The sequence below is a fragment of the Melanotaenia boesemani genome, chromosome 15 (genome assembly GCF_017639745.1).
Source record: "Melanotaenia boesemani isolate fMelBoe1 chromosome 15, fMelBoe1.pri, whole genome shotgun sequence".
Classification (NCBI taxonomy): Eukaryota; Metazoa; Chordata; class Actinopteri; order Atheriniformes; family Melanotaeniidae; genus Melanotaenia; species Melanotaenia boesemani.
The window spans coordinates 23,493,071-23,514,256 of record NC_055696.1 but is presented as its reverse complement, the minus strand read 5'-3'; the positions used below and the strand labels follow the sequence as shown (position 1 = coordinate 23,514,256).

Here is a 21,186-nt window from a genome sequence, read left to right as displayed (position 1 = left end):
TGTAGTCTGGGAAAACATGCAACTGAAAAATTTACTCTCAATGCGTCATATTAAGGGAAACGTTTATGGAAAGTTATTGGAAATCCACTTTTTCTCCAGGATTTTGTGGATATCATTTTTCTGTGTAGCTATCAGATCTTTAGCTTAGATTAACATAAGACTGGAAACAGGGGTGAAACCTCAGTCACACCTCATCTTGTTTAACTGGTTATGTAAAAACTGGCATGTTGTTCTGTTTTGTTAATATTTTCAATCTTATCCTATACCACATCATAGCAGCAGAATGGTGGCTGCTGTGTTGTAATGAACAGTTTTGCTCTGTCAAGGGAAGTTCAGTGGCCATAAAGGAAATAAAGCTTTGTGAGCGTAAGGCTTGAGTTTTGTTCTTTAGTTTGGTTATTGTTGAGCTACATTTTAATGCTTGACAGAACATGAAAGAGGGAGAGAGTGATGAGGGGAAAAGGGAGACAATGATACAAAAGACAGAAAGCAACAACTGTATAATCAAAACAAAAAAACTAAACAACCAGCTGCTACACCTATAAAGAAACTAGACAAGAAACATCCTAAGGCCTTGGTAAGAAAACAAAGCATAGACCCATCAGGAGCACCTAAAAGAAGACAAACTGAGGAAAAGCATGAATAACAACAGTTTTGGTTTATATTAAACACAAAATACATCATCAAGCTAGGGCTGGGTGATTAATCAAATTTTAATCTCAATTATGATCTTGGTTTTCAACGATCATAAAAATGAAAGGATCAGATTATTTGCTCCTTTGCAGTTTACTCTTGTGCTGTTTTCAGTTGCAAATCGAGCGTCACTGGCATTGCAGCGCTCTGCTGCAGACTCCTCCCCCAACCGCTTTGCTTTTATTCAATGTGAGTTGCCAACACCTCTCAAGTTAGACTGAAATGTCGTGACTAAATAATCCACCAGCTCCCAGAGACACAAAGATAACAAACGTTTTTTTCTCGCCAACACAGTGAACAACCCAGGATTTAAGAAACTCATCAACACTTTGGACAAACGATATCACTGCCATCTCATCACCATTTTAGTCAAGTGTTTCTCCCTGGCCTGTATGATGAGTATCGTGAGGGTGTTGTAAAGGACGTGGCTACAGTTCAATGTTTTGCCACCACTACGGACCTGTGCTCAAGCCGCACCATAGAGCCATATATAAAGGTCACGTTACATGAAAAACGAAATGTCTCCAGACAAATCTTTCCCAGATCACACTGGGCAGAACATAGCTGCTGGTCTGAGACAAACAATAGTCTGTTTCACCACAGACGCTTCACATGTCAAACTGCCCTCCCTCCCATCTCTCTTTCTCTTTCTCTAATTGTGTTAAATGATCTAAATCTCAGTTTAAATCAAAATATTTGTGATTATCATTTGTCCCATAATCCAGCAGCCCTACATCAAGCAAAGTTATATCACAGTATTTATATGATTGGAACACCTTATTCTCACCTTATTCTGGAAATAAGTGCCAATCTGAAACAAACTGTACCCCATGTGCAGCAGATTCATTTGTCATTTTTGCCACAAGCCCAGTTTCTATAAACGGTGTGATTTTTCCAGGCTTCTCCGAACAGATCTTGTAATTATCATGCAGCGGGGTCCCCTCTCCACAAGGTATGGCTTTATCACTTATCTTTCTCTGTTAATCTTCAGATCCTGCCCGCGTGGTAAACATGCCATCTGTCATCTACGTGGCCATCGGTCTGCCAGGATTCATCCGCTGCCCAGTAGATGCCAACCCCCCTGTAACTCTTGTCAAGTGGAAGAAAGATGGCCTTCCTCTACGGATAGATAAGGTGATGCGGTTCAGTGCCGGAACATATTCTTTTCTTTTAAAGCCTATAATTCCACTGTGTTTTATCTGTTATTACCACAATGGTAAAATTACTGACACCAAACCTTTACTTGCCTTTAATTGCTGACCAAAGCTTCTCTATCCACAGTACCCTGGTTGGAGCCAAATGGACGATGGGAGCATCCGTGTGGCAGAGGTGACGGAGGACTCTCTCGGCACCTACACCTGCATGCCTTACAATGCCCTGGGTTCCATGGGATGGTCCCCTCCTGCTCCCCTGGTGCTAAAGGTGGCCACATTTAATCAGCAAAGCAGCTCTAAGGCATGCATCCAGGAGGAAGTGTGTTTTCCTAAAATATCCTGGCTGTTTCTCCATGAACAGGACCCTCCCAAATTCTCAGTGGTTCCTGGAGGGGAGTACCGGCAGGAAGCTGGGAGAGAACTGGTCATCCCCTGTGAGGCAGAGGGAGACCCCTTTCCCAACATCACATGGAGGAAGGTAAGACTTCTTCACCCTTTAGACCTGAGAAATCCTCCTTTCTGAAAGCTGTACCTGAAGTGGATGTTCAGATTTTTACCTCTCAAAACTCTGTGTCATTTTAGCTTTATTGATATGATTTTAATGACATCTATAAAACATGCAATTAAGATAATAATAGTCTCTCAGTTCTTTCTTTAGTCATGAGACACATTTAATCCCACTTAATGGCTGCTGTATAATCCTCTATTGTTCCTTTAACTTTATGACTTTGTGTTGCTGATGATGTGAGATTGAAGAATGATATTTTTACTAGCTGATAAGTGGCAGCTTGTTTCCTCTGAGTCTTAAAACAATGTTTTTCTCTCTTTCTTTCCTTCTTTCCTCGGCATGGGTGGACTGCAGGTAGGAAAGCCCAGTAAAAGCAAGCACAATGTTCTGCCTCGAGGCAGCTTACAGTTGAAGTCACTCACAAAGGAGGACCACGGGGAGTGGGAGTGTGTCGCCACCAACGTTGCCACGAGCATCACTGCCAGCACGCATGTCCAAGTCATAGGTAATTTACATGCATGTACAAGCACAAACAGTACATGAAGAAACCTGCATAAACACATCTGCAAAAACCTCAGTCTATCTGGATGAGGAATTAGCAACAATGGCTAATTACAGTACATGTTTGAATTGTATTGAAGTGGAAGATAAAATAGCTGAGCTGGTGTATCAGTAAAAACAAAATAGGATTAAGTTCAGTGGGAACAGACTTGGCAGATAAAATAAAGCCTCCATAAAGAATCTGACTTCAGCATTTGCTAAAACCTTCACTTTTCTGCAGAGACATAAAGAGAAAAACAAGGATTGATGAGGAAACTGTGACTGTACTCGCAGTAATAGATACTGCTAGAAATATCTTTTTTATTTTTCATTTTCTACACTGACTTCTTTGTCACCATTTAAGCTTTGCCCGAAGCTCTTTAAATTACATCCACTTTTCTCTGTTGTGTGGTCAGTAGCACACCAGTGAAAAATGAAATGGAACACCACCGACTGTATACCCTGACAAACCAACATCTGATATCTGCAAAACTGTAGTAGATGGAAATCATCATTTTCTTTTGTCAGTCTTCTCAACATTTCTTGAAAATGAATGCAGCTTGTTGTATATGATAAGCACTTCACTGACACCCAGGAAATATCCACTGTGGCAGTAAAATATAATTTTTATGAGTGCAGTGTCACTCATAGAAGTCCTCATAGTCAGTTTATAACAAATGTAGAGAAAAATGTGAGTTAACTAATTAAGAATTCATCTGGAAATGGTCCTGTTTGGTTGCCTATTGTGTCTTTGAAAAGCAATATACATGATTCATCTGTTTTTTTTTTGTTTTTTTTTTACTTTAACCCTTTAACACCTGAATGCCCTCATGGGCAGAAAATTACATTTTTTAATTAGGCCTTTTAACAAAATATATTTAAATAAACAAAAACGTTTTGATTACATATTCTATTTATTGTTGTGTGATATCAGAATAATTGTAGTGTCAAAGGTATCCATTAGGGGGCAGAAGACATGGCTCAGATTGTGTACAACAGGGTTTTGAGTAAAGTTTTTACCGTAAAGTGATGCAATTGTAATCCGAAATTGTATGTATCAAATACAATACATTGGGAGTTAAAGGGTTGTACATTATGTTTTATTTTAAGCATTATAAGAGAAAATGCTAATCAAATAAGGACTATATTTGGTTAATGTAACGCTTTGTTGTAGCCGCTATCACTACATCAAAAGAGTATTCTGGGACTGTTTACACATCGTAAACTAGTCAAAAGACAGTCAGTAGTTCCACTATCTTTCCATGTCTGCAAGCCTTATGTAGAGAGGCTGAAGATCCTTATCACAGCAGATCTGAGTTCATGTCTGAGCCTCAGGCCCTCCACTTTACAGCATCCCTCATCACTCTTCCAACTTTCCAAACAAATGCCACTAATGCCAGAAATCAGGTCTTTAGACTGTAAGTGTGTTTGCACAACTTGTTTTAAAGGCTTCATAGTTGCAAAACTAAGATTGCTTTTAGAAAATATAAACAAGTTTACCACACTAATTGTTACTGGATGGCAGCCAGAGCCAATGGGACTTGGTTTGTGTTTAGCCCAGCTGCTGAAACTGACAGGAAAGTCACTTCACTGGTGGGGATGCTGGCCAAATATAGTCAGGCTTGTCTCGACGCTAAGCAGCTGTTCTGAATCCAGTCTTCAGGTAGAGGGGCTGGATTTTATTCCACCCTGGAGTTTCTCGTAGTGAGAGATGTCTTGATTTATGTTTTCGCCATGTACTTTATTTAATTTTTTTTTAACTTGTATTGTCCAGCATCATAGCAAGCAGAAGGATGGTCTGGCTGCTGTGTTTTGCTGAACAAATTTGCTTTGCCAAGAGGAGTTTCATGAATATAAGGCTCCTCTTGATAATCAGATTTTTTTTTTCTTCCTTTTAAATCTCATTTATTTATTTTGAATCATGGATTTTACATAATCTTGCTGGATCTGACCGGAGAGGACAGAAAAACAGGAGAATAGAAAACAGAGGTAAAAACGAAAGTAGAAAAAATTAAAACGAGACAAAGAAACAACAGATAGAAGACAATGACCATTCAAAACTAACACCAGACAACCAACTGCTACACCTGGACAAAAACACAACAGAGAATTTTTCCCTTTTACAGAAAAACAAAGCTGACAATCATCAGGAGTTCCTAAAGAAAACCAAACATGTATCACAACAACAACCAAAGTACCATAAATACACACAAAAAAACCTAAACAAAAGTAGCTCCTAGTGTACAAACCCACTGGACAACTCAGTGACAGAGTATGAGGAATGAGGAGTGATCAGAGATGAGAGTGATCATGTAAATGCGACCTCACCTACATGCTTCATATAACAATGAAGTCTATAGGTAGGCAAAATCAATCTTACAAAACCCAATGGACAGCAAAGTTCTCATAGTACACAAACGATGATAATGTAGAGACTTTATGCAACACATTCAGTAATATAAGTTAGAAAGAGTAAAGTTGATTTTGCATTTAGTTGTAGGACATTGTTATTATATTTTTGATGAGCAAAACAAGCTTAATTAGGAATAACCCTTATGTGGAACTGGCCAACTCTCCTGTACTATGTTAATTATAGCATGCCAGATGGATAAATGCAGGCAGTTGTCATGTTTTGAATTTGACTGTAAGTCTTAGTCCCTGCTAAACTCTATACGTCTTTTCTTGATGCAAGTCTGTCAAATCTGAGTAACACAATGGCTGTGTTGAATGGTTCCACATAAGTATATAAAAACTTTGTATATGTTTTCCATTTTACTTCCATTTATATTTATGTACATATTTTAGGGCTGATGATTACATTATTCATGCCATCTAAAAGATTTCTTTATTGCCGTCAGAGGTTATGTTGGGTTAGAGGCTGCTAAACATCACTGGGATCAGCTCACAGTAAATCTGTTTGACAGGCAAAATGAATGACTGTACAGTGCCACTGCAGGGCTACTCGGTGACTAATATGCCCTTTCAACAACTTCTTTCTCCCTGTGCAGGCACAAGCCCCCATGCCCCCACCAGCGTCCACGTAGCAGCCTCCTCCACCTGGGCCAACGTGTCCTGGGAGGCCAGCTATGACGGAGGATTCCAGCAGACATTCTCAGTCTGGTACGGCCATGTGTGAGTCATCCCAGCATGCTTTGCTTTCCTGCTTTTTCTTCTTTCAATACGTCCTCTGTTATTTCTAAAAATGTCTTTTCCAGGGTTACGTTCAGAACAGTTGCGAAAACGTAGAGATGGAAAGTACATGGAGATCCAGTGTCAGTGAGTTTCCATCTCTAATCTTGGAATTTCTGGAGGAATGCATAAAAAAAAAAAAAGCAAAAAGCATTGCAACTAAACTGAACATGACCCAAAGTTCTCTGTCTTGATGCTGCTGCTGCTTTGCTACTGCTTTACTGGATAAAAGGCCTGGGTTGAAATGTCTCTGGTAGTTTATTCAAATATACAAAATTTAACTTGTGCAGTAGTATATTAATGATATACTACTACACACGTGTTGTGTTGCCAGGTTTAAAGTGTACAATATTTCAACTGTTGCTGTTTTAACCCAGGTCTACAAGGGAACCATGATCTTTATTTTAGTTGATGGGTAAATGCAATATGTGAAGCAGCTTGTCAATGTTTTTCCGAAAAGGAATGTATGAATGTGTAGGGGAACTTGGTGTCTAATTTAAAGTGTTTTGAGTGGTTAGCAAGATCATATAGCATTATATACTCTGTTATATTCTATTTTTAATCTTACATGTTTTTTAAGTTTAACCCCTTAAAGCCTGGTGTCGCAATCTAGCATCAAACCACTTCTGGCCTTTGTTTATTTTATTTCTTTATCAAATCATATTTATTAAGTATTCTATTTTATTTATTTATTAGCCTTTCTTCACTCTTGTTTTTGTATTTTTTATATATTATTTATTTTTTGTTAAATTTTATTTAGTGTTAGTAATTTATTTAATTTTAAATTGTACTTTATTTTGTTCAATTCTTTTTCTTTTTGTTTTTTGTTTTTTTTTTGGGGGGGGGGGGGGGGTTCCTAATTTTCACCCTGTACTCCTTTTTTTATTGTAAATTTATTTTAGGCATTAAAAGGGTAAAAGAGAAAGAGAGAAAAAAAAAGGAAAAAAAAAGCATTAACGATAGTAAGCTGAGTAGTCAGTCACTACGTTGCCCCGACACTAAAAAGCTACCTTCCTGAACTTTATAGCATATCTTGTTCAGATGAGCGAACTGAAATAAACACACAAACTTGCATCTAAAATGTATAAAAACAAAAACAACAGTCCTATATTTTAAGGGAGAAAAAAAATCTGTAATAAATCTGAAACAATTAAGAGCCACATGTTGGCTTTTAGCTTTACTAGCATGTAGCTAGCCACCAGCTTGCTAAAATGCTAACATAAATATCAGTAAAATAATAAGCCTTGTTCAGTGTTTTGTTGTGTATGGGGAGGAAGAGTGGTTTATGAACAAACCTGCCACAACAGAAACGATTCCACTGTTTTAAACACTGCAGGGCACCAGCAGTTTTACATATCTTACATGACAATGTCAGGCTGAGATTGGGTTCACAAAAAGATACTAATCAGTTTCAAGACATCTTGATTAAATTAGAGTAATGGGAATCTAGTTTTTTCATTATGCTGGGCAATATTTAAAAATAAGGAATTAGACTGTAAGTATGTAATATTTATTGGTAATCTGTTCATATTTCTGTAGCTATGCTGGTGAAACAAAATCAGTAGAGGATTTATTGCATTTCCTGCAAGTAAAGGAAGTTGTTTATTATTCTGCAGAAGTCAGGAGTTTATTGCATGTGTGTTGTCTGCTCTTTTGGTGGTCATTTAAGGATCATTGAGTGCTGAATGTTTGGCATGGCAAATAGCAAACTGCAAAGCTGAGTGCAACATGGCCTTATTACCATCAAGTGATAGCCATGTTGCGAACAATCGCAAATAAAAAGGTGAAAATGTTTAATTGTAAAACGATGCAATGTTAGATCCGTAATGGAGCTGAAAGAAATAATCATTCATTATGTTATCATTGCAGCCATATTGCCTAAGACATACATTTCTAGGCAGCCCAAAACGTATTCGCTCTACTTCCTAAGCTATCTTTTATTACTTTTTCCTTCTTGTCCTCTCACATCTCACCTTGAATCCTGTGCAGGCTGAAGAGGGAGCATTTAGGTCCACATGACTGGCTTTCCATACCTGTGCCTCGAGGCCATGGCTGGATGGTGGTGCCTGGCTTGGAGCCAGAGACAACATACCAGTTTAGTGTCCTGGCCCAAAACAAGCTCGGCACAGGCCCCTTCAGCGAGGTTGTCACTGTGAACACACTAGGTGAGTACACCCACCCCTGCTCTACGAGGAAAAAGGTATGATGAAATAGCTTCGGTAGCCATTTTTACTTATTTGTTTATTACTTTGCCTCTTTCAATTCAAAATCAGGTTTGTACTATTGAAGCAGTCATTTTAAAAAGATCTGCTGCAGAAGAAATCTGACATGTTAAGGTTTCACTTCTGAGCTCTGGACAAAACTAACCACACCCTGCTACAGTTCAGATCCTGTAATGTTTCACAAGGTCTCATTTACACATGGTATCAACATGCATCCCTGCTCAGTTCAGACACCTTTTAATATCAGGTGCAAACTGCTGACTGCCAGGTCATTATGCTAACAATGGATCAGAATCAAACTTAGAAGAAAAAGTAAGGAAACTCTGTTTGGTTAATTATTTCCCTCCTTTAAAATACCAATTAGTGTGTTATATATTGTTGAAAAGCCTATTAGTCATCTTTACAATGAGGTATAACTTGCAAGGATTGTGTTCTGGAGGAATGGGCACTTTTTGGGCTACTACCGCCACGTTTAGCTGTTTCTCATTCCACCGATGCATGATCCTTCCAAATTATACCTCATTGTAAAGGCGAATAATCAGGCTTTCCAATGATGTATTTTGCAACACCAAAGGAAAGAAATAATCAACCAAACACAAATTTAATTACTTGTGGTGCTATGTTTACTACCTTTTCTTTTTTTCATATCCCCTTAATAGCTACATGTACAGATGTCTTCACCTTAGATTGTGAACTCCAAATTCACATTTTATTTTGTAAAAAAGAAAATAAATAAGGAAGAGAAGGAAAAAACTGTGGCTTAAGCATTTTCTATGTATATTGAAATCTAATTTCCTTTGTGGGCTTTCTCTGTTGTTTAATAAAAGCTGTTCTGGCACGATCATACTAATCATAAATGTAAATATTTCACATAATATTAGCTTGCATTCACCCTTTCCAGATAAAGAAAGAGTGGTTTCTGTTGAGTAAGGAAACTGAGCTGTATTGTGTTACTAATTTCTCAGATTATTAGCTTTGAGAGGATTAGCTAGAAAATATGACCCCATTAAATCAAGCATCATAATATTGCTCCGAAACCAGGGACATTAGTAACAATACCGTGTTTAAAAGGGGTATTATTTTTATTAACAGCTGCTACAAATTTGGGTTGCTATGACTGTCTTAGGTGAAAACATTCAACCTCTATGGTCAGCGATTGCATACCAGGAGTGCCAGCCTTTAAAGCTGGGCAAAAGCACTCTAAAATGTGCAAACCGACCTCATAAATGTTTAAATGGTTGTCCTGCACAGCTAATGCTCTCACATGCTGTACAGCCAGCCCACCCGCTACCATGTTGAGGTCAAACTGGATGTAAACATTAAAACTCTAGTTCAGTTTGTCCTGTGACAGTTTTAGCTTTATTCAAACTTTGCAAAGATGTACTGAAAACATACCAACGCATGAATTTACTGTGACATTACTCCCTTTTTCTTTGCCTTATTTTTATTCTCCTTGAATAAAATGAAAATAAAGCAGTTACTTTATCAGTCTTTGCCAAATACACAAAATTTGTTTTGTTTTTTTATGAACATGTCTAGACTACAGGTCTTAAGTTCAGTTTTACCTGACAGATGGCAGTGTTCCTGACTGAATTTAGATATCTTTCTGAGTTTGAAATTCCAAGGGCTCCAGAGCTGCCAACTCAGTTGATCACTTGATACCCACAGTTTTTCAAGACATACAAGTTTTTCCATCCCTCAATTCATTTACATGTAAAATAAGCCCAAGACACCAAAGACCTTTTCATTCTGTCGGTTATTATTGGAAAAGCAGCCTCAGAGCTACCTTGAAGTGTTGGGTCATAATGCATTATTTCGGTCGTTATAGCCAGGAGTGGAGGGACATTTATGATGCTTAATCTAAGTGTAAATGAAGCTGTCACAGATTATTACGCAAAGATAAGTGACATGCTGAAAATTGAGATAACTAGCCATGCTGCATCACCTTCTGTATCAGCCAAGGAGGAGAAACAAAGAAAGCAAAGCTTTTTTCTTTCTTTTTTTCTTTTTTGCTGCAGGGCTGCTTGTGGTCTTTCTCTGTTTAACTACACCTCCAAGTTTTCAGTCACTCATTTCCAAGTCAAATACGCTGTCACAGGCATTGTGGCTTAGCTCTGGTTTAGGGGAAAAATGGTAGCTTTGAAAGATTTGCAGGGAACTGTGTTAAGCTGCAGCCTGATCTCATAGAAACATGTGTTGCCACCATATTGTCACTAGAAAGTTAATTAGCAGGTTTGTTGGGATGGACAAACGAATTCCCCTTGCTTCGAGTGACACAACTAAACTTTGTCAGATTTTCTCATGTAGATTTCCGCACCCCTAACGATAATGAATTTAGCATCCATGTTGCTTCCTGTCTCTTCTCTAAACGTTCCAGCCAGTAAAAGTCATTCCTTATCCTAGCAATGCCCCTATAGGTTTGTATAGTAGGCATGATGGCTACATCACTTTATCTGCCTCTCTTCTTACCCTGATGCACCCATTTCTCTGGTTGAGGGTAAATCTGGACTCATCAGACCACATGACCTCCTTCCATTGATCCTGAGTCCAATCTTTTTCTTAGCAAATTGAAGCCTTTTTCTTGGGTTAGCCCCGATGATTAGTGGTTTGCATAGTTGTTCAGTCCCAATCCCTTGAGTTCCCTTTGAATTGTGCGCATGGAAATGCTTTCTTTTACAATTAAACAGAGCCCTGAATTCTGTTGGTGGTTTTCTTCAGTTTGATGCCACCAAACATTTAAGATGGAGATCATTCAGGATTTTTTTCCAACATTTCTTGCTGGTAGATGATGGTTTCCCACTACCCTCCCAGTTTTGAACAATCTTTCGGACAGTTCTTAACCCAGTTTTATTAGTATCTGCATATCCTTAGATGTTTCCTCTGCTTGATGCCAATGACTTGACCCTTCTTTAACAGACTAACTTTTCCCTGACCCTGATGTGTCTTTCCACATGATTGTTTAAGAAATGAGAAGCTACTCATTCATTGCATCAGTTGGGGTTAAATAATTTGTTGCCAGCTGAAATCGCCAATACAGTAATTATTCAATAAGAGGGTCATACCTATTTTCTTATTTAAATCCAGGTGGTGACTTTTTGTTTTGGCCAGGCAGTGTATTTTAATATAAGGATCAGGAGTTTGGAAACGGGACAGATAGAAATGAAACTGTTCCAAAAATTTGTAAAAGTGGGAAGAGGTAGCAAAATGAAATCTTTATGGGACGCCTGTAAAAGCTTCAAAGATGAAGTGTTAAGAGGTGGAATTAATGCACATGATGGTGATGGATTTGGTCTAAAAACTTAATGAGATTTAGTCACAGTCCAGTTAAGATGAGTGTTAGTGTCCATCAAAGCATGAAGAGGGGCTGGTTAACTGATCTTAAGCTGGTTGAGGAATTCACTAAAATGTGCAGCTGATTCACTCTCGTGTATTCCCAACCTTGATGTGCTGTTTCAGTATTTCCTATAAGTACCCCTGAACCATTGGTGCTGCTTACCCCACCACGGTGCCTCACAGCCAATCGCACGCAGCAGGGAGTCCTGCTCACCTGGATCCCACCTGCCAATCACACAGCACCTATCCAGCATTATGTAATGGAATTTCGCCTGGGGGAACGATGGGAGATCTTGGACGACAGCATTCCGGCTGGGGAGTTGGAGCTGCTCGCCCGGGACCTCATCCAGGTAACACAAAAGTCCTAAGTGCCACATCCAAACTTAAAGGGTCTAAAGCCGGATTTATACTCGTGCAACGTCTGTGTACAGTACGGTGCAGCTGACGCTGGTGAAATGTGCTCTCGCTCTCAAAAGTCGGATTATAGCGTCGTCGTAGTTTCTCTTCCCGGTTACCACAAACCGACCAATCACAAGGGAGTACTTCCACTTAAGCGTGCTGCAAGCATGGGTGCACGTCAGTTCTGGAAGAGGTGCGCGTCAAGCGTACGCAGAGGATGACATAACCAACCGTACACAGACGCCGCGCAAGTATAAACCCAGCTTAAGATGTGATAATGTTCTAATCCAGGTTGTCAAACGTACGGCCCAGGGGCCAAAGCTGGCCCACCAGAGGTTCCATTCTGGCCCACAAGATGAATTTGATAAATGTGAAAATGACGCAGAAGAAAATTAACAGTTTTTTTTTTTTTTTTTTTTAATTATTAAATTAACTGTATATCGTAATTTAATCATGCACGGTTGCTTTTTGTTCCTATTGCAATTTCCCTCTAGGATATTTTTTCAGTTTGGTGGTTTTATGTTTAAATAAAACATTTACAAGGCAGGGGGATAACTTGTTATATATTTAAAATCTGCCTTAATAGATCTGACTTCAGTTTGTACTATGAGGAGAGTCAGTTCAGGTGGTCAGGAATTATTGGAAATGTGCATGTATGTACATTTAAAATAACTTCTAGATCTAGAGCTGTGTTAAAGCTGCACCTCAGGTTTTGCCTTTAGACTTGTCTGATTGTTTTGCTCCTGCTGCTTCTTTAGAAAGCTATCACAGTTAGCAAACATGAAGCTTAAAATGAAAACACATGGAATAAACCTGATGCAAGTCATGCTCTTTTATCTTATCTTTAAGAAACCATTTAATGTTAATCATTTTATTACTAAATGTAGTTTCATGCTAATAATCCTTTTCCATTTGCATTGCTTTAATAGTTTTTCACTGTTTTCAGTTGAAGGTGTAAGAAAAAAAATAACCTGACAGGCAGGTAGACAGAAATAAATACTCCTTCCATCCCTCAGGTTTCATGTCAATTAGCACATTCAAACCATGAACCTAATGCAGACGTTAGAAGTATATAACACTATATAGTGATTAATTCGAGCTTGGATTAATTCAAATAGCAAATAAAACTGCTGTTGTGGAATAAAAATGTGTTTGAAGTTTTAAGATGTCACTTTCAGAGCTTGAGATTAAATAGGAGTTTCCAGTGTGATGTTCTGTGCAGTAATGTGCTGTCAAATCCACCTCGGTTGTCATAGTGACAATGCAGGTGAACACAATCTGACTAGCCTGACTTTCTGACTCTGTGGATTCTACTTTGAGGCATTTATTGCTGCAGATCTGCAGCTGCCATGTATGACCATAAAAATGAATATACAGAAACAAGAAATAGCTATAACTATATCACGATGTCGGATGTTTTCTTTGGAGACACTTGCACTAAGAGCAAAACTAAGTCAATAAATATTCATTGATGTATGAGCTCTGACAACATGCTTCTCTCCTTTAGCATTTCCATTCTTGCTGCTGTGACATGTTTCTTTAATCTGACTTCCACTTTCAGCTCCACAAAAATGCTTTTATCTCTCCTTTCATTGCATGCAAACACCCACACATACTCATCCCTCTTTTTCTCTCACACTCACACACATTACACCTAGATTGTGTAACTTTTCTGCAGCAAAAATAATTTCTAGCTTCAAGGTTTAGGTCATTTAACCATAAAGAGAGGCTAAGTTTCGTTTAAGGTTCAAGTCTTCAATCCGCAATGACAGAGAAATGACATTATTCAGTTTTTTTGTGTGTCAGTTTTAAGGATGCCCACGAATGGCGTCGTCACTGTTATGATGCAGAAGGTTAACTTGATAAGTCAACAAAATTTCATGTGTTAAATGGGTGGAGTGTGATTCAATGAAAAAACCTGATTCATGCCAGCTGGTCAGTTGCTCATGAAGAAGTGATGCGTTGTATTTTTTCAAACTTCAGCATCCAGATATATGAAATCCCCGTTCAAACTTCTCATCACTGTCAGGGCTGAAACGCCTTTGTAATGAGACACATCTGCCCTCATCAGATTAGACCACTGTGACAGTGATCGGAAGTTTTCTGTCCTAGATACAGCGGAACACACTCCCGTCTCCTTCCAGAGCATCAGTATCCAGACACCGAGGTTTTTTTTTTTTGTAGCTGTTTTGAGCTTTTTTTTTCTTTTCAGAGCTGTGCTGTTCATGTCAAATTGTTGATCACTTTGTTATCGCTGTCCCAGGAAGCGTGGTACGAGTTCCGCGTCATGGCCATCATGGATGACATGATCAGCGAGCCTAGTAACGTAGTAGGAGTGTCCAGCACAGGTAATGCATTGCAATTTTATGCTTCTAAATATTTGGAATTAAGGTACACATATCATATATAGATGTTTTATATGCAGGAAAAATTAATCCCAGGCTTAGAAATAAATGAACAAGCCTTGTGTTTTCCAAACCTGGGATTTAACCTGACAACCTCTGGCTGCTACCTGCATGTCTATCCTCTGGTTATCTTACTGTTTCTGAGCTTAAAAGGGGTGGCTACTGTGGACATATTGCACACACAGCAACTCCAACTTTACATTTTGCTTCTTCAGCACTATTAAATTTAAGCTCAATTTACATTCACACTGCTTTGTAGCGTTCTGAATAGTATGACATCATCGCTCTGCTCAGTTCCCACTGACTCCACTGGACTGCTTTAATCTAAAAATAGAAAAGAACTAGAGGAAAAAAAAAGATTAATTAAAGCTTGTCTTTTATTTGGCTGCAGTCCTGAAAGTCTGTTTTGAATCTGAAACTAAGCTTCTCAAAATGTGATGCTGCTCTGCTGCAGAGGTCACTGAGTACACGTCGTTGGTGAAAGCAGCTGTTGGGAGCATTTAAAGAGATTTTCTTCAGAGAGGTTTGGATCTTTGTAGGTGCTCTGCTGCCCCCTGCTGGTAAAGAAAGAATGCTCTGTTGCATGGTGATCAAGGGCACATTTCTCTGTTGATTCTGGCTTCATTTGACTGCTTTCTATGAACATTTTAATAAGAATGATTAGAATTTCCCCTCCCATCCTTTTAAAAGACAACTTAATGGTGATTCATTCATGTTTCAGGCAGTGGAAATTTTGTATTTATCGTAACTGGGATTCACTGCAGCAGGAAAACACTTCAACAAGATCATAACAGATGCTGATACAGCGTACCCCCTGGTGCTTGCTGAGAGCTTCATTAGCATGTAGGCCACTAAACAAACTCCTGCATCAGTAACTGAAGGCATTTGTTAAAGTTGGCAGCTCTGCAGCAGAAATATTAGTCTCACTAATGCATTGGCTGATTTTCCATAACTCTTGATAAGCTTTGTAATAATTAACTGAACCAGTGGCGTTAATGTCAGTTTTGATGCACCTCTGACTGTAACAAGCTAAGAAGGGGAGACATCCACATGGAACAGAGCATTGGAAAAACGGAAATAAATAATCTGAACTGCAGTGTGGTTTCCTTCTTCACAGAGAAGACCAAGGCTTAACCAAGGCTATGTTCACATTAACCAGCCATGTTTTTCAATTTATATTCGAGACAGATCAGTAAGAAATGCAAGTGTCTTCTGACTTTAATGTGAACATGGCTACCTACTGAAACAGCCACATGTGTGCTAGATACACTCAAAAAAAAAAAAAAAATTAAACAAATTTCCATACATTTATTTTACTCTTTCCTTTCAGCATGAAGCTATTATGTGTCCATTAAATTTTGTAGTGTGAACAAGCTTTCTATTTCTCTTATATCTTTTAGAATGACTAGCTGAAAAAAGACTCACATTTAAAACCTGCATTACAAGTTCCTTGTCATTGTTTTATTAAATAAGTTATTTAATGTGCTTGATTTAGGAAAGGCATGTTTATTTGTATTGCACAATTCGACAACAGGGTGATTCAAAGTGTTTTACAGAATACAAAAAGCATAATTTAACATTAAAACAAAAGAAAAAGGAAAAAAAAACATTGGATAAAAACAGTATTAAAACATGATCAAGTTTAAAAATTCAAGCTTAAAAGAAACACGTTCAGATTTAGACTTTTAAATAGAAACTAGTGAAATGCAGCAGAGAACAGGTGGGTCTATAACCTGGATTTAAATAAACTGAGTGTTTCAGCTGATCTGAGGTTTTCTGGGAGTTTGTTCCAGACATGTGGAGCATAGAAGCTGAATGCAGCTTCTCCATGTCTGGTTCTGACTCTAGGAACTGATAAGAAACTGGATCCAGATGACCTGAGGGTTCTGGTAGGTTCATAATGGGTCAAGAGGTCACTGATGTACTTTGGTCCTAAACAATTCAGGGCTTTATAGACCAGCAGCAGAACTTTAAAATCTATCCTCTGACAAACAGGCAGCCAGTGTAAAGACCTCAGAACTGGACTGATGTGGTCCACTTTCTTGGTCTTAGTGAGGACTCGAGCAGCAGAGTTCGAAATAACTTGCTGTAACGAAGGACCTCTTAGAGACAGATCAGATTCTTAAGGATTCAGGATTTTTAATAACAAGCTTGGATATCAACAGACAGCTTAAGCCTGGTACACATGTAAGGATTTTTTTAATCTTATGATGTGAATGCAGGTGTGATCAATCAGTACACCGGAGATTGACTGCAGTGATACCTGGCAGGAGTGGGTGTGTCCGTGGCAAAGCCTGGTGCAGGTGTAACAGTTGCAAATGTCTAATTGATTTTTTTAAGTAGAACCTGTAAAAACAACTACAATAATCAAGCCGACTAAAGATGAAAGCATAGACTAGTTTGTCCAGGTCCTGCTGACACATCAGATCTTTTACCCTTGATATATTCTTAAGGTGATAGTAGGCAGACTTTGTAATTCCCATCCAGTCATTAATCTCCTCAATGCATTTACCAAGAGCCTGTACAGGGCCTTGATCTCCTGGTGACATGTAATATAAATCTGTGTGTCATCTGCATAGCTATGGTAACTAATGTTGTTTTTCTTTATGATCTGTGCCAGTGGGAGCATGTAGATGTTAGACAGAAGAGGCCCAAGGATGGAACCTTGAGGATCTCCACATGTAATTCTTGTCTGCTCAGATGTAAAGTTACCTACTGACACAAAATGCTTTCTGTTCTCTAAATAAGATTTAAACCAGTGTAGTGCAGTACCAGAGAGGCCCACCCAGTTCTCCAGTCGTTTAAGTAATATATTGTGGTCGACTGTATCAAATGCAGCACTGAGGTCCAGTAAGACTAAGACTGACGTTTTTCCATCATCTGTATTCAAACATATGTCATTAATGACTTTGGTCAGAGCAGTCTCAGTGCCGTGGTACTGTCTAAAACCTGACTGGAAGACATCGTAGCAGTTGTTTTGTGTTAAAAAGTCGTTTAGTTGATGAAAAACGGCTTTTTCAATTATCTTACTTAAAAAAGGAAGATTTGATATCGGCCTGTAGTTGCTCATTTGTGTCTTGTCTAGATTGTCTCTTTTTAGCAGAGGCTTCATTACAGCTGTTTTTAGAAGTTCTGGGAAGACGCCTGAAATTAAAGATAAGTTAACAATCTGTAACAGATCTGGCTCCAGAGTCTTTGAGACCTATTTGAAGAAACCTGTGGGCAGGATGTCCAAGCAGCAAGAGGAGGAGTTCAACTCACATATATCACCTAGATCTTTGCTGCTAATGGGATTAAACTGTGTCATGGTGTTTAAGCTGGTTTTCAGTGGACACAGTATATTTCCTGAACCTGTTGTTGCTGATGAACCAACTGTTTATCTGATATTCTGGATTTTTTCTGTGAAGAATTTGGCGAACTCATTGCAGGCCTTGGAACAAAGTTCAGGTGCTTTTGACACAGGAGGGTTTATTAATCTGTCGACAATAGCGAATAAGACCCGAGCATTATGATAGTTTTTGCTAATAACGTCAGAGAAATAGGACTTTCTTGCATTCCTCAGTTGCAGATTATAAGAGTAAAGTTTCTCTTTATACATGTCATAATGAACCTGTAGATTTGTTTTTCTCCATCTGCGCTCGGCTTTCCAACACGCTCTTTCTTCCATTTCTCACCAGTGAGGAATTTCTCTATGGAGATTTTTTCCTTCTAGAGTCAACTTTTGTCTTGATAGAATCCATCCATAATATTTAACATTTTAGCATTAAAACTAGTGACAAGCTCATTGGCTGAACCGCCTGATAGGGCAGGTGTTAAAGAGAACACCTGGTTAAAGATCCCAGTCGTGTTTTCAGTTATACACTGTTTTGTTATCATCTCTATTGAGACATTTGTGTGAACAGGAATCATACTCTCAAAGAAAACACAGTAATGATCAGACTGGCCCACATCACACATGGTAACCTTGGAAGAGTCCAAACCCTTCGAAATCACCAAGTCTAGAGTGTGTTTTTAATATGTGTGGGCGCTGTTACATGCTGAGTCAGTCCAAAGTTGTCCAGAGTGTTACTCAGGCCCCTTTGTCCTGAGGGTTGTCTACATGAATGTTAAAATCCCCAACAATAATTACACAATCACTAAAACCATTATTAAATGCTGCACTATGTCCGGGAACCCTGTAAATATTTAGAAACATGACTGGAAAAGGCTTTCAGCTAAAGAGCCACATATTCAAAAGAAGGAAAACTTCCAAGAGATAACTGCTTACATTGAAATAATTTGTTAAATAAAACTGCAACCCCTCCTCCTCTCCTGTTTAGTCTGATCCCACTCCAAAGCTGGAACTTAAAAAATGTACATCTCCTCTTTCCCTATGAGTGTGGTAAAAAGCATCACTGAAATTGGGGAACAGATGAGAAGAGGAAAAAAAAAACAGGAAGTCATGATTCTGTTTATGAACCGCCATCATTTGATAGCAGCCTAATCAGAGCACAGGGTGTTCTTGCAGGGGACCGTGTGCTCTCTACTGGAGATTCACATTCGAGTGGTAATCTCAGTGCAAATATCATCCCTTGTAGTTGGGCTGAGGAAATGAAGACTGGCAAAAGCATTTATCTTAAGGCGTGCCATGCCACAAGTTTGGTGCACACTTTGAAATTTAACAAAAGTTTTTTTAGTCCATGATCTAATGTTAATCTGAAATTTATCCACTTTTTCTTTCCTTGTCACCCAACCATCCCTTTGCTGTTGAAACAGTAGTTTTTCACTTTTTTCTTGGACTCTTAACCCACAGATTTCTTCCCTCCGCCAGAGATGGTGGAGGAGCGTGGACTGACACGGCCTGTGGTTGCTGGCATTGTGGCCACCATTTGCTTCCTGGCTGCAGCTGTGCTGTTCAGTACAATGGCTGCCTGCTTTGTCAACAAGCAGCGGCGGAGGAAGCTCAAGAGGAAGAAAGGTGAGGGGAAAATTCTGGATGTTCTCCACAATCTCCAAAACGAGGATCACCTACTCCAAACCTTTCGGGCTGTTCTCCTGCAGATTTTTAGATGTTTCCCTGCTGCAACACACCTGACTCAAATGAAATAGCTAACTTGTCAGCTTCTAAACACAAGCCTCATGTGTTTGTTTAGTTACTAAATCCTGATTTTAAATTCTTTTATTTTATTTTAAAATAGGTTTATATATCTGTACCTTTTATTTATATTTTTTTACCTTTTCTGATTGAGTATTTACTTTTCATTTTTATAATGTATATGTGATTTGATTGAATGAAGTGTACTAGGAACAAATAAAAGGGATTGATTGATAGATAGATAGATAGATAGATAGATAGATAGATAGATAGATAGATAGATAGATAGATAGATAGATAATCCATCACGTGTGTTGCAGCAGGGAAACATCTAAAACCTGCAGGATAAAAGCTCCAGAGTTGGTGATCGTTGCTTTATTAATAACAGATAACGTCATAGATGACATCAGGACACAACTTTACCAGATATTGTTGAGTGATTTTTTTAAGTCAAAGTCATTTTCACTATTTTTATTAAAGACATATTACAGAACTTTTCATTTTCTCAGCGATACACCCCCAAACGATGGCTGATTTGGCATCCATCCTACCTGTACTCCAGGCACTTGTTTAATCACTTGCTCTGTCCCTTCCTCTCTTTCTTTTCCTCTCCTCCTCCAATAATGTCTTCTTGTGTTTTTGCCACTGTACACATTCAAAGCTGCCAGTGTCTTTATATCCGTTTGCTAGCGTGTGACACAATGCATAAAGCTAAATTCAGCTGCAAAATCACACGGCGTCCTGGAAGACAAAAATGCATAGTGCGGTTTCTCAACCTCCAGAAGGCTCCAGAAATGTACATAATACATGTCACTGTGCCATCAAACAAGTCTGGAATAAGTTTTAAGGTCCAAAAATTACGTAGTCTGTCTTTATTGTAAATACTGTTTTGAATTTTATTGTATTTTATTTTAAATTTCTCTTTGGGGATAATAAAGCTTATTTTACACTTTAATTTATGAGTATGAGTGTCATGTGATGATGCTCATCAGTTCTTAATTCAACTAAAGAAACCTACAGATTGTTCACATCATGTCAGGCTCAAGTCATCCTTTTTTTTTAAAGGTGGGGCTGTGTGCAGTACAGCATTTTACTTTTATTTTACCTCATACTGCAACTCTCTTGGGCCTGTGTTGACACCCCCTTTTAGGTTTGATTTGTTTCAGATGGTGAAAATTGTCTCTTCTGTCAAGAATGACATCATCCTAAAAATGATCTTTTTAGTCCCTTTAGCGTCCTCTCAGCTTGTTGTATGTGAGTCACATCGGGTTTAACTTTAGAATAAAGCTAAAAATAGCACAGAAATACCAGAAAGAGAGCAGCTTTGGTGTTAAGTCATGTCTTATCTTTTTTATAGCATCTTTTTTACTTTTGTCTCAGTTTTAAATGGTGTACAAACTCTGCAACAGCAACATTATTATCAGATTTTTTAGTCTTGTTGAATAAACACTGAAAGACTAAGTTTGTTTTATTTTTTTCCTTTCCCCAGATCCACCTCTTTCCATAACCCACTGCAGAAAAAGCATGGAAACTCCGTAAGTTACCCTTCCATTAGACTCGCTACTGTAATGCACAGTTCTCTCTAAAACAACTCTATACTGTACATTTACAAGGTGGTATAGGTAATATTCATTATCATTATTCAGGAGCATAAGTCAACATTTAGAAA

General features: G+C 38.5%; 1 protein-coding gene across 1 annotated transcript in view; it reads left to right on the top strand.

Annotated features, from left to right (window-relative positions):
- The window catches only part of igsf9bb (immunoglobulin superfamily, member 9Bb), a 130,780-nt gene that overhangs the window by 87,109 nt on the left and 22,485 nt on the right, over window positions 1-21,186 (top strand). Inside the window, exons 8-17 of the mRNA XM_042009025.1 lie at window positions 1,685-1,827; window positions 1,975-2,115; window positions 2,209-2,325; window positions 2,710-2,860; window positions 5,904-6,015; window positions 8,074-8,249; window positions 11,763-11,989; window positions 14,302-14,386; window positions 19,236-19,400; window positions 21,007-21,052. Coding sequence (XP_041864959.1) covers window positions 1,685-1,827; window positions 1,975-2,115; window positions 2,209-2,325; window positions 2,710-2,860; window positions 5,904-6,015; window positions 8,074-8,249; window positions 11,763-11,989; window positions 14,302-14,386; window positions 19,236-19,400; window positions 21,007-21,052 — 1,363 coding nt within the window. The remainder of the gene's footprint in view (window positions 1-1,684; window positions 1,828-1,974; window positions 2,116-2,208; window positions 2,326-2,709; window positions 2,861-5,903; window positions 6,016-8,073; window positions 8,250-11,762; window positions 11,990-14,301; window positions 14,387-19,235; window positions 19,401-21,006; window positions 21,053-21,186) is intronic.